Source organism: Vidua chalybeata, chromosome 8 (assembly GCF_026979565.1).
Source record: "Vidua chalybeata isolate OUT-0048 chromosome 8, bVidCha1 merged haplotype, whole genome shotgun sequence".
Classification (NCBI taxonomy): domain Eukaryota; kingdom Metazoa; phylum Chordata; class Aves; order Passeriformes; family Viduidae; genus Vidua; species Vidua chalybeata.
Genome location: NC_071537.1, coordinates 34,706,361 through 34,719,189, shown reverse-complemented (window position 1 = coordinate 34,719,189; position 12,829 = coordinate 34,706,361). Strand labels below are relative to the sequence as shown.

The 12,829-nt window shown below is 40.1% G+C and overlaps 1 protein-coding gene across 8 annotated transcripts in view; it reads right to left on the bottom strand.

The window, feature by feature from the left end:
- Nucleotides 1-12,829, bottom strand: part of CTNNA3 (catenin alpha 3) — a 430,920-nt gene that overhangs the window by 402,539 nt on the left and 15,552 nt on the right. For all 8 annotated transcript variants that reach the window (XM_053948596.1, XM_053948593.1, XM_053948594.1 and 5 more), the window contains one exon: nt 6,905-7,071. In XM_053948596.1, the coding sequence (XP_053804571.1) occupies nt 6,905-7,071 (167 nt within the window). The remainder of the gene's footprint in view (nt 1-6,904; nt 7,072-12,829) is intronic.

The window sequence follows — 12,829 nt, the reverse complement described above, 5'->3', positions numbered from 1 at the left end:
CCTCTCTCATCTCTCCTGTCTAGAGGTGAAAAGAAATATCAGAATTCCTGACTTTTTTTCTTCTCTTACCAATAACCAAATATAAATAATCATAAGAGATTCACAGAAGCTCTTTTCTGCCAGTTATGTTTTCAAAGTGCTTTGAACAGTTTCTGGAAGCTGAGAAGTAGCATTCCTTTACTACTTTTGCACTTGGTGGCACTACTAGGTAGCTACCTGGACTCACCTTCCCTCCACGGTAAAATCATACCTCTGTGATTCTATCAGAGCTGCTTCTGTTTGTCAAGTTACCACACATAGACAACTTCATACCTTAAAGAGAAGAGCATGACTTTATAGTCATTAATATCACAGCATTCCATTACAGGAAACCCCAAACCTACCAAATGCAGAACCAGAGCCCAGCACCCTGGTCCTATAAGGCAGGGTGGAAAACACAGCAGCCCCAGTGTCCCGAGCAGGCACCATCAGTACATGGCAGAATGAAGGCTCTGTGCTCATTTGACTGGAAACCAACACACAGTGAATGCTTCAACTAAGTGAAGCAACTCCCACTGTCCCATTTTAGGTACCACAAAGCAACAAATACCATCAGGATCTGCAAGTGATGAGGATGACAAATGTGGACGGGTCAGAAGAGTGCTACAACACAGCCTCCTTGGAAGTACAATGTTCCTGATTAGGGTAAGGTGGAGTCCTGCAGCCTCCTCTCAGATACTGACCATGGTTCATCCGATTAGTAAGTGTGACTGTAAGCATCAGTACTGAAAGTCCTATGGTCTTCTCACATCTTACACACTGCAATGTCAAAGATGAGAGGTGAGCTCTGACTGAAGTTTCTCCTGCAGTAAAGCGGATTAACAGCTGAGAATCCTCTGCTGTCTTTATGAGCTCCTGACATAGCATTTTTGAGGGTTTTCTCCACTACCCTTCTACCTACATTCAGGAGCCTTGGAACTTCTGCTCTGCTGTCATATGTAACGAAAATGAGGCAATGAGATCAAACAGGCTGAGACAGAGTGGCTGCACATTTCAAAATGAAATCATATTAAACTAACTAATCATACTAAAAAATTTGATACTGCTTAAGCCAACATTTACTACATTTCATCTTCAATATGAGCCATGAAAATTAATGGCTTACCAGCTAAGCAGGAGGCTAGGACACAGAATTATGAGATTATAAACATGCAGTGCAAAGTGCTTCACTGCTCATAATTCAGAAATGTGGGAAGCAGTATCACTGAATACAGAGTGCAAAGCCATATTCCTGGTAACCATGTTCCAATCTCCATACAGAGAGGAAGAGGGATGGGGGCAGCCGATCCAGCTTCTCCAGTCTGTGCATGACGCTCTGCACACTCCTTTCATGTCACTTGCCCAGGAGTCTAGCTTTATAAAGAGGATGTAATCAAAGGGCCTGCTGCGCTTCCTTTACGTAGTTTCCTTCGACACAGCTGGTTGAGATTTAGGGCCAGGGCTGCAAAAAGCAGCTCTGTTATTCACAAATTAGGAGAAATGGCTCTTTTTTGTTTGTCCTGAGCTGCACAAGTCAGAGTATTTGTATTTCAGAGTATCAGTATTATCATCTTCCACTGCACAGGGCAGCACAGTAACACTGAACTATTTTCTCCATTGGTAAAATATTTCTCTTTATTTTCATATGGATTAATATGAACTGAATTAAGGACAAGAAGCAAATTTTACTCCTATTTTGACATAAGAAAGCTGTCCATTGAAAAAATATACCTTCCTGTTTCGATAAGGTACTGGTTCTTTACAAGACTAAATTGTAACTAAATGTATTATTTAAATTACCCAGAGATATGGTTGGAAAAAAGCCATTCACAACCTCTCTTAAATTCCAATTACTGAACACACATACTTATGAGAAAAAAGCTGCTCTTCTCCTATTTTGCTGTAATGGAATGGGCAATGTGCCTCCTTTGGAGATGTTTACGGAAAGCAGTTCACAGCTTTTTCCACTCAGAAAATATCAGATGATTTTGCTGTCATTTTAAGAAGGTCTTTCAACATACACTCTGATGATAAAGCAGATATTGTTTGTTTTGCATGCATTTCCTCATTTCTGCCTCTCAAAGCACAAATGAGTTATAAAATACATTTCTCTAGATCAGAATGATCTCTGCATCATTGTTCATGCAGAACTGTTGATCAGACAAGCCATTCTACATTACACCAACTTTGTTACTACACTGCCAATAAATAACGTCTCAGGAGAAGATCATTTCCCAAGATTATTTTCCTGGCCCAGAATGTGCCTTCTCGTATCAGCACTCTAGAGAAGGAAATTTCAGAACATCACTTCCATGTTATTCTCTTATAAGCACAGCACTTCAGTGGTGAATGCAGGCTGCTGCAGAGGCCAAAGACAGGAACAGACACTCCCCAGGGAAGCCTTCAGCCATGTTCTTTCCCTGACAGGTTCAAACAGAGTTGACTGCAATGGAGCACTGGTCACTGACTGCAGCATGCAGGCATCTGCACAGTCCAAACAATTGCTTCAAACAGGCCTCTGCTTTTCTAATATCCCACCTTCCAACTTCATCACCAGACACAATGTGGACTTCTCACACTCACCTGTACTTCTGATGACTTCAAGCATTGTATTATCCTCTGCTACAAACCACCTTTATGTTACAGATCTCCCCAAGCTTTATGTTTACAACTTAACATTCCAGTCAGAATTTATCATCCCACAGCTTGACAATTATTTACTTTTACAAGATACAAAGGAGCAGTTAAGAAGCTCCTATACCAAGCACAGAAGCAGATCCAGATTCCTGTTGCACTCAAAAGGATGCTCAGTTTGAAAAAGCCAGCTCCTAAAAGCAATTCTTTGGAAGCTGCTTTTCCTCTGTTATTTACTGCACATCACAGAGTGCCACAGAACTTGCAGAGTATGATGATAAATACTGCAGGCCTGATTCCAAAGAACTGCTTCCCACGTACCACAGACAAACCTCTGACTGGTAGCAGGAATATCTGTTTGATGAGAAAATAAATAGGAGTGTGAACCAAAGGAGAAACCAGATCTTCTCTCAAAGACTCCTGTCACCTTCTTAATACTCCCTGTGCCCCAGAAGTTCCCCTGCCATGGCAGTGACCCATGCCCAACAAAAGAAAGTGGCAAGAAGTTAGAATTTAATCTGGCTACTGCTGTACAAAACAAGGTTTCTATAAACACATCAGGAATAAATGGAGGGCTAAGGACAATCTCCATCCTTTACTGGATGGAGGGGAAAGCAGAGTGGCAAAGAGGTACTTCTCTGTCTCAGCCTTTAGCAGCAGGACCAGTTGTTTTCCAGGTACCCAATCCCCTGAAGCTGAGCACGGGGATGGGGAGCAGAACAAATCCCCCCCAGTCCAAAATGAAATGTTTAGTGACTGGCTACACCATCTAAGACTCGCACAAGTCCACGTGCCGAAGTGATCTACTGGAGGGTAGGAAGGCTCCCCACAGGGATCTGGATCAATTAAGCACAGTTCTGGGAGCTGAACCAAGCCCCTAAACCTGAAGCACAGGGCAGCCCAAGATGACTTTCCTCTTTTGTTCTATGTAACCCTACCAAGTTCTTGCTCAGAACATTCTTAATGCTGATGAATACTCTGCAGGAAAGGGAAGAACAGACAGCACTACGCTCACAGGGCCCAACTTCACAAGTTGCTTCTCATCTCTAGTCATTCTCTTTTTTTTTTCCCTGGTAGGAGTTTCAAATAACTGTAAGCAAGCATTTGTAAAGATCATGCTGAAGCATTCATGAAAAATATGAAGACTTGCACAGTAAATCTACAAGCATGACATGAAGAGGAAAAACGCAGATAAAACATGTTGGCTCAGCATGATCTGAAACCGATTAGAAAAAGACAGACTGCCAATGCTCTTTGAATGAAATTCTCCAAACTTGTTACTTTCCTGCTGTTCTCTTCTGATCAATAAATTTAAGCAATACCATTAGTCTGTTAATTCACTTAATTAAATAATATCGAGCATTACTAACCATAATGGATGAGCTGCTAACACAGCTCTGATTCAGAGTGCAAGACAGAAGACAGCCCTTTGTCTGACCACATTTTTCAGAACTCTGTTGTTTCTTTAGAGACTTCAAACTCGTTAAGCATGGAAACTCAGACACGAATAGATATTTATTTAAACTCTTCTCTGTTTAAAAAAAAAAAAAAGTTGTTTAAAGAAGGAAAACCTTTCTTTTTGGTGTGATGTACTTGATTTTTCCAGTGAACTCTAGAAGGATCTTCCTGTTTGCACTGCACCCTCAGAGTCTTTTAGGACTGTGAGTTCCACAAGTGGCCAGAAGTGTTCTGTGCCAGAATGTGACCAGTCACTGAGAGTTTGTACTGTCATCTAGTAAGCATTATTTACACACACGTTTATTCACCCTTTGCCTGGTGAAAATCTGATAAATTCATTAAGCAGCCAAAATTCTCTCCACTTTATTAGCAAAACTTCTAAAAAAGCTAATTTCCTCTTGACAAAGCTAGATTTTTGAACATTTGGTTTGAAATTCCTTCCAGGATTATCAAATCCTTTCAAATTCACCTGTTATTTCTAGTTTTGAAAAGTCACATTTCAGTATTTTTGTGACAAAAAATATTCAGTATTTTCAGCATTACACACTGTTTAATATGAAGACTTTATGACACAGAATTCAAAAACAGTCCTAAGACTAAGCAAAATGCACAGAAAACAATATTGTTAGAGACTACATAAACTGGAAGGAGACAGCTGAGGTTTATCCTTTATTCCTAGATATACATCAACAGGAAGATGCGACAGGTAACAGTAGATGAGGATTTCTATGCCAGCCAGTCACACTGTCTTTGTTTTCTTTCTATTTTTATTCCCAGGTTACTGAGAAAATTAAAGTTTGATGATCCAGACTGTATTCTGTCAGTAGAAAAAGGTATCATTTTAAACATCAGTGTTGGAATTAACTAATTTTAGTGAGTGACCAAGGCTAAAAACGTTCAGCACTCTTTGATAAATGGGTTTGAAAAATATTAGATTCTTAAATAGGTAATTCCCCATTAAATACTTTCATACTGAGCAAGATCTCACTAATACTGTACAGAGTTCTTTGATGATGCTGAACCAACTTTAGTTTTATACATGCAAATAAAGAAAAGGTCCTTGATTAGAATTTTTATGTCTTTCATTCTACTATTACTTACTATTACTTTTTTTTTTTTCAAATCAATTTTGTCTTAGTCCTTTCTAATGTCTTCATTCCACCCCATAAAAATTACAGTGCTCAGAGACATGGAAATAAAGAGCAATGAAATTTCCCATCTCTTAAATGATAATAGCTGTAACACCCATGTCTGAAGAACAGGGTAATATGGTAGAAGTATTAAGGTTTTAGAACAAGTGCAAAGAAAAACATCTAAACACTCCTAAAAACAGGACTTGATTTCCAAGGCATATGAACTTGCAAAATGCAAGAATATTAGAGTGGCTACAGCAAAGACAAGGTCTACTTTGACACTGTGTGAATACAACGTCTTTCTGTGGGAGCAAGTCCATGTTGAAGAAAAACTGAATTCCTAAGGGAGTTTTAAAGTATAATGATTACAGTTAAACATTTAGAATAGAGCCATGTTGAAATTCATTAAAATATTTAATTGCCTTTAAATCTGGCTCAGTTAGCTGTGACCAGAAGTTGTTAGAACCTGAGGGATGTTCAATAGCATCTATTGAAATTACATTAAGTCAATTTCCTAATTAGATGTCAACATAAAAGACACCATTACAGCTAATACCACTGTTGGCAAGTTCAGCAGCCAGAGCAGAGACTAAATAGATATGCAAAATGTAACACACTCTCCTCTAACAAGTAGGGTGAGTCTTTTTGCACAGGCACTACTGAGAGTATTTACCACACTAATTTATTCTAAGGGTTCATTTACAAATTCAGTTCCCCCTCCTATTAAGAGGAAATATGGAAGAAGATGAAAATTTAATGGCACTCTGCAGTGCTGGAGTTGTTCCTGAATGATACTCTGCATTCTTTCACCATTTTCAGTTATTTTTTGTTTTCATTTTCAGATGGAAAACATGAAGTGAATTAGACAGCCGTTTAGAAATACTGAAACTCTAGTAAGGAAAACCATCTTATTTTAGCTCTCTCATGTAAAACATACTCTATACATCTCAGAAGAGAGCATCTAGGATTATGAAAATAAATATTAAAAATGTAGCAGATTACCATGAAAAATATAATAATTTAAGAACATTTTCCATTAACAGTACAAAAGCCACAAGCCATTCCTATTACAGCAGACAAATTTAAACATACAGAACAACACAGAAGCTTCTGTGAGTCAGTGTTAATTTAGCCTGTGGTGCATCTCCAGCAGTTGTCAGTGGCAGATTTTTCAAGCCCAGTATTGAAACCCACACAACATTGTTTTATTATGAAATAGTTTTCCTACTCTGATTTGGAGCCAAATTTTCATTCTCTCATCCTCACCAAACTGAACTTGCTTCAACATGGTCTTCTAAGTCACTGTGCTCTCTGGTGGCATGAGGCATTATGAGAGATGGCACTGATTATTCACCTCTGCCCTGAAACATTAGGAAGTCAACAGAAATTTGTGGTTTTATCACTCTCTTATAAATTACTGAAAATATTACTGGGAAAAAAATGAACCAAAAAAAGATCAAATACGCTGAACTGCAAGTAGATGAGTTTTTTTGGTCCATTTACAGATCTCATCTAGAATCTACACTTGTCCCAGCTGCCCAGGTGCTACGTGCACGAGACCTGCACGGCACAAGTACAGACAGAGTTTTCCGTGCCTGCAGAGCCCTGAGCAGACCCAGCTGTGGCTAACAGGAGCCTGGGGTGAGCAGAGCATTACTCACCACAGTCAGGTGCTGCAGCAGATAGGCCACGTCCACCATGTCGGCCAGAACCAGGAGCCTGGTGACAGCGGCCAGCAGGGAGCGAGCGGCTGGGACAACAGCCTGCCTCCTGGGCAGGGAGCAGGGATCACTGGTGAACGCCTCTGCTGACACCTGCAGGGCCTGACCTGCAAAAGGAGACACATTTCCTTAGGCTGCATCATAACACCCAGAGGAAAGGAAGTCACCGAAGTTCCCGCGGTTATTTCGCGAGTCACAAGTACTGCCAATAAATCTGGTATCTCTTTCTTGCCCTAATGCCTTGAAATGAAGGTAAATTATTACAGATAATGCAGGTTCTGTTCCACATCTTCCATTATGTTCCCTTCCTCTTCTACAGCATCATTTAATTCTGAAATAATTCCCTTGGCCTTCACACTATTACTCTTAACTGTACACAACAAAGCCAGCAGCTTTGTTAAACTTTTCTAGTCACTACTTGTTATATCACTGTGTACTTTGGTGTCATTGCTATTAAATAATTGCTGGTCATAGAAGGGAATCAAATATTGCTCCTCTCATTACAAATGTAAGTTAATGGAATGAAAACCACATACACTCAAACATCTGACTGACATAAAGTGAAATCTGTGCCACGGAGCCAGTAACTGCCAGTAGACAACAATATACTGCTCTCCAATGTGAAGTTTGGTAAATGAAATTCAACAATATGGACAATAGTGGCAAACACCATAAATACCTGAAGGGAGGTGAAAAGCAGATGGAGCCAGACTGCTCTCAGTGGTGCCCAGCAACAGGAGGAGAAGCAATGGGCACAAACTGACACACAGGAGATTCCATGTAAGCATCAGAAAATGTTTTTTCACTGTGAGAGTGACTCAGCAGTGGCACAGGCCAACCAGGAAGGCTGTGGAGTCTCCATCCTGGGAGATATCCTGACTGGATATGATCCTGGGCAGACTGCTGGCCCTGCCTGACGTGGGGCATTGGACCAGACAACCCTCAGAGGTCCCTTCCACCCCTCAACATTCTGCAATTCTGTGAGCAAACATGAGTCAGAGAGCCTGAATACAACCAAGCCCTTAGAAATGAGTGTGACATAAGCTGGGATGGCCAGATGAACACATAAAATCATAATCCTAAAACAGAGCCATGAGATGCAGGCTAGACAGACAGGAGCTACAAGTACAAACAGCAGAAAATGACAGCTCCAACAACACGATGTTGAAACTTTCTTAAATTGCAGTAGACAGCATGACAATCTGATGCAATTTAATCTATTTTTATTTTAATTCCCATCAACTGGATATTATTCCATAATTACATCTGTCACAAACAACGAAACGCAAAAAATGTCCTTTTAGTGGCACAAATAGGAATTCAGACAGATAGCAGCATTCAAAGTATTTCAATTCTTTTAGACAACCAAACAAAAAAGCTATTCAAAGAACCAAAGCCAGGATCTATCATAACTGCACAATTACTGTCAGGCAGATATTTCCAAGACTCTGTTCAACACACCCAGATAAGATGACTCCCAAAGTAAATGTTGCTCTACCATCAGCTGATCAGCTACTGACAGTTACTGCTGTGTCAAATGACTGTTATTTACATGTGCCTACAAAAATCTGCTCATGCACAGGGAAATGTAAAAAACACTCTCCGGCCACAGGTAATTTTTTAAAAAGTTAAAGGATTCACACCCTTTATCCAGCACAAAAAATATCCAAAAGTTACATGAAAATGCCTTTAAAAACAAGTGAATTGTGAGCCTGCTGGCAATCAGCTGACAGCTCGTGCCAGGCTGTGTCTGTACAGAGACTGCAACAACGCCACCAACTGCAGGCAGTGAGCACCCCTCAGAGACAGTGCTCAGCATCACACCGACAACAGCCAAGTGCTCTTCACTGGTTAGGAAAGATCAACAAAATTATGCTTTCCTCTTTTATTTATTTGAATAGATTTTCTTTCTCCTTTTGAAATCCCATCCAAGTATCACATTTTCCTCTCTTCCATTTGTATTTACAACTGGCTTTCTCATCTCATTTTTTAACTTCAGCAGTGTGAAATGCACATGGAATGCAGTGAATTTTATGCCGTTCTTGCGTCCTCCCACAAGGAGGTTCTGTTGCCAAGTCCCGTCACCCGCTCTTGAACTGCACTGTTAGACACTGATGGCTTTACAGTTTCAGAGAAACACAGTTGACAATAGGAGCTCATTTACTAAGGGGGGAACAGACGTACCAAAGTTAGTAAAAAGAATTTCCAACATTTCAGTCTCAAACTTGAGAGAGCAGAAATACAAACAAACAAGAAAAAAACTCACAATGGTTTATAATACAGAATCCTAGAATGCTTTGGTTTGGAAGGGACCTCAAACATCATTTAGTTCAAATCCCCCTGACATGGGCAGGGACACTTTCCACTAGCCCAGGTTGCTGCAAGCCCCATCCAACCTGGCTTTGACACTTCCAGGGATGGGGCAGCCACAGCTCCTCTGGGCACCCTGTGCCAGTGCCTCAGCATTTTCATGGTGAAGAACTTCTTCCTAGTATCCAATCTGAAACACCCTTTGTTAGTTTAAATCCTTTCCCACTTGTAGGAAGTCCCCCTCCAGATCTCTCGTAGGTCCCCCTTGGGTTCTGAGAGGCTCCAGTAATGTTTCCCCGGAGCCTTCTCTGCAGGCTGAACAAGCCCAACTCTCTCAACTTGGAGAGAGTGCTCAATTCCACTGAGCATCACTGTGGCCTCCTCTGGACTGGCTCCAACGTCCTTCTTACATTGAGGGCCTCACAGCTGAATACAGCATTCCACATGGGATCTCACATGGAACAGAACATTTATTGGCTCATATTGACACTAGTATGTGCAGCCTCCAATTCTGCAGGTATTAACATATTAAGCAGAATAAGTACCAGAGAAGGTTGGGAATCAAGGTCACATCACAGCAGAGAACAACTTACCCTTTCTAAAACCACAAGATTAAACAATACAAGTCACCAGTACAATCACCTGTTCTGTTCCTCCAAATACCACCTCCATCTGCTACAGCAAACAGACGATTCTGCTTCAGCCAGCTGAAGCGACGCTATCAGTGTCAGGGCACAGCACATCGATGCCTCCTGCATGCTCCTAATATTCAACACTGTGATAAATGAGGTTCTCACAATAGCTTTCTGGAGCTGTTACAGGACATTTTTCTCCCGCCACACAGTCTCTTATCCCACTCAGATACCACTGGATTCTGTTGCATAGCAACTATTTCACCACTGCGTATCAGGAAGTTCCACTTCCACATTTCATCCTAACATGTGATGTTCTTCCTAACATGTAATCAGAGCCACCACACATCCCCATCATGCCTTACACCCACCTCTTCATTCTCCCTTTCCCACTCAGGGGCACCTGATCCAGTGATGCTGATGTCAAAAGCTATTCTGCAGGGGATCTGTTCTTGGTTTGATGAAAGGAGTGTACAGCACAGATTATTTTAAGCCATTTGGGTTCTGCCTCCCAGAACAGAAGTCCCTTAGAATACACACACATACCTCTTCATGTAGGATGATAAAGTTAAGTTTACTTCTAAGATGAGAGGTGGGACAAACAAGAACATAGTATAATACAAAAGATCCCTATACCCTTCCTTTAGTAAATGCCCTTTTAAGTAAGCTCCCATTTCTTGTCAGTGAATGGGAATGCTTCCCATGCCATCAAACTCTTGCCTGCCCTGTTTAATATCAAAAGACATTAAATATGGCCATTCAAAACATCAAAGTATTTGTTAGAATTTCCTTTTAAAGAGTAACTTAAGGCTCAAAATGTAACTCCAGCAATGACTTGCTTTCGATTCACTGCTCTGTGTGATGACACGTTTATCTGGGAACGCACTTGAACATGATAACAGCTAAACACAAGAAACACTGACAGTGCAATAGATAGAAACAAGGCAGACAACAACTGTTGTGTTTCTGACTATATATAGTCAGTCAGTAATGGCAGTAAATACCAAACATTTCAGTTATGCCCATGCAACTGTTTGAGAACTGTAAGCCATCACACCTTCACATAAATGCAAAAGCTCATCATCCTAAGGATAACACCAGACTTCAATTCAGATTTCTACAGCAATATTTCACCACAGGAACAGCATCACTGTTTTGCCTTAAAATTGATTAAATCTCAGAATCAACACATGAATTCGAGACTGATATTTAGTGTCAGAAGCATTCAGATATTCCACAGAACATTGAATTAGAAGACAATCTTTTGAAATGCTGCACACACATGAAATCTCTCAGTGAGAGTTTTCCAATACACTTACTTTGGGGTTTATTACACTATTTTAGAATAAAACTGTGGACATAAGTAGCCTCTAACAAAGCATCACCAAATCAGATCAACAGGAAATCACGGCAGTTCTTTGGTTACTAGGCCAGTGGATTTCTGGATGATGCATACAGTCCACCACCCACAAACCTTCCTGCTTACCCATTTAGCAGAGTTCCAGAAGAAGATGTTATCAAGATGTGGGCAGGCCTCAAAAAGTACTTTCTTGAGAGGAAACAAAGAAAAATACAGAGAACCTGTATTTAAATTATTGGCTCCAAGCCTATAAATCGTTGCTAAAACTTTGCAGGTGTCGAAGGAAGCAGACATTATTTATCCAGGTAACACATCTGTCATCCATTATAGTAACACCTTCTTTCTGAGGTCACTAACAGAATTCAACTGAATTTGAGACTCCAAAATCTCATCTACCAGTGCCAAGAGCAAGCTGTAGTCAGTGAAGCCATATCCATGTTGTGGTTTCTGAAGGCCATGAATCACACACAGAGATGAATTAAATACACCAAACATTACCCCCACTCTTCATTTTTATCCCATTCATTTACTCCTTTATTCTCCAAAGCAGATTATCAGAAGCAGACTGAAAAAAGTCTACCACTCCTTTAAAAGGAGCCCCAAATTAATGAGCTCCAGAAGTAACAAAGGAGTTTTCACACTGGCAATTGACATTCAGAAGGAATAAGTGCTTAATGCTCATGATGCATCCCCAACTGAACAAGTTCAGCACATAACACAAAGTAAAACACAAGAGGAGGTGAGACAGAATTTATTCTTTCCAGATCTCAATGTGCAAATCTGAGTTTGGCTGATGTGAGTGAACTTATCTAAAGCATCTCTTCAAAATTCCATAATCCAGGAAATACAAGCTGTAGCCATGTGCAAAACTTCCTAATTAATTAACGACTGCATTAATAAAAGTCCCTGCCAGTCACCACAGAAAATTAAACACTTATGCTATGACATGCATGGCAGGTGACTGCATGCAACCGTGGCTGATGACCCACATCCCTTCAAAGAGCTTGGAGTAAACAACAGGAGACATTTAACAGCAGCAGAATGTGGCCTGAATAACAGGCAGTTAAGTTACATGTGATGTGGCATACCACAAATTTAAAATAGCACACAGCTTCAATGGTTAAAAATATCTGCAAAATTAAGAAACTTCTACCTTTTTTACAATTGTTTCAACAATTTCTTAATACCTGTGCAGTTTGGCAAATCCTTGGAGATCAGCTGCAAGCACTCACTTCATCATTGCATAATGACAGGTGATAACATGGACTTAACTTTGTTTTAAAATGTATGAGGTATATATAATCTATTTTATGTATTATTTATTTTTGTAGTTACCTCTGGTCTTGGATGAGAATCAATAAGTAATAAAAAAAATTCATATTTTCAATTTCTCTATGTATAAAAATCAATATAAAACTATATATTTTATTCTTATCTTGTGTTATCAGCCTGTAATGGATGGGCTAACATTTTAAGAGTACTCCAAAATGAATGATTTTGCAAGAGCCTCAGGTGCTCAGTGTGACAGATAACAGTGATACTTGCTGGTCGTAATGCTTTTAA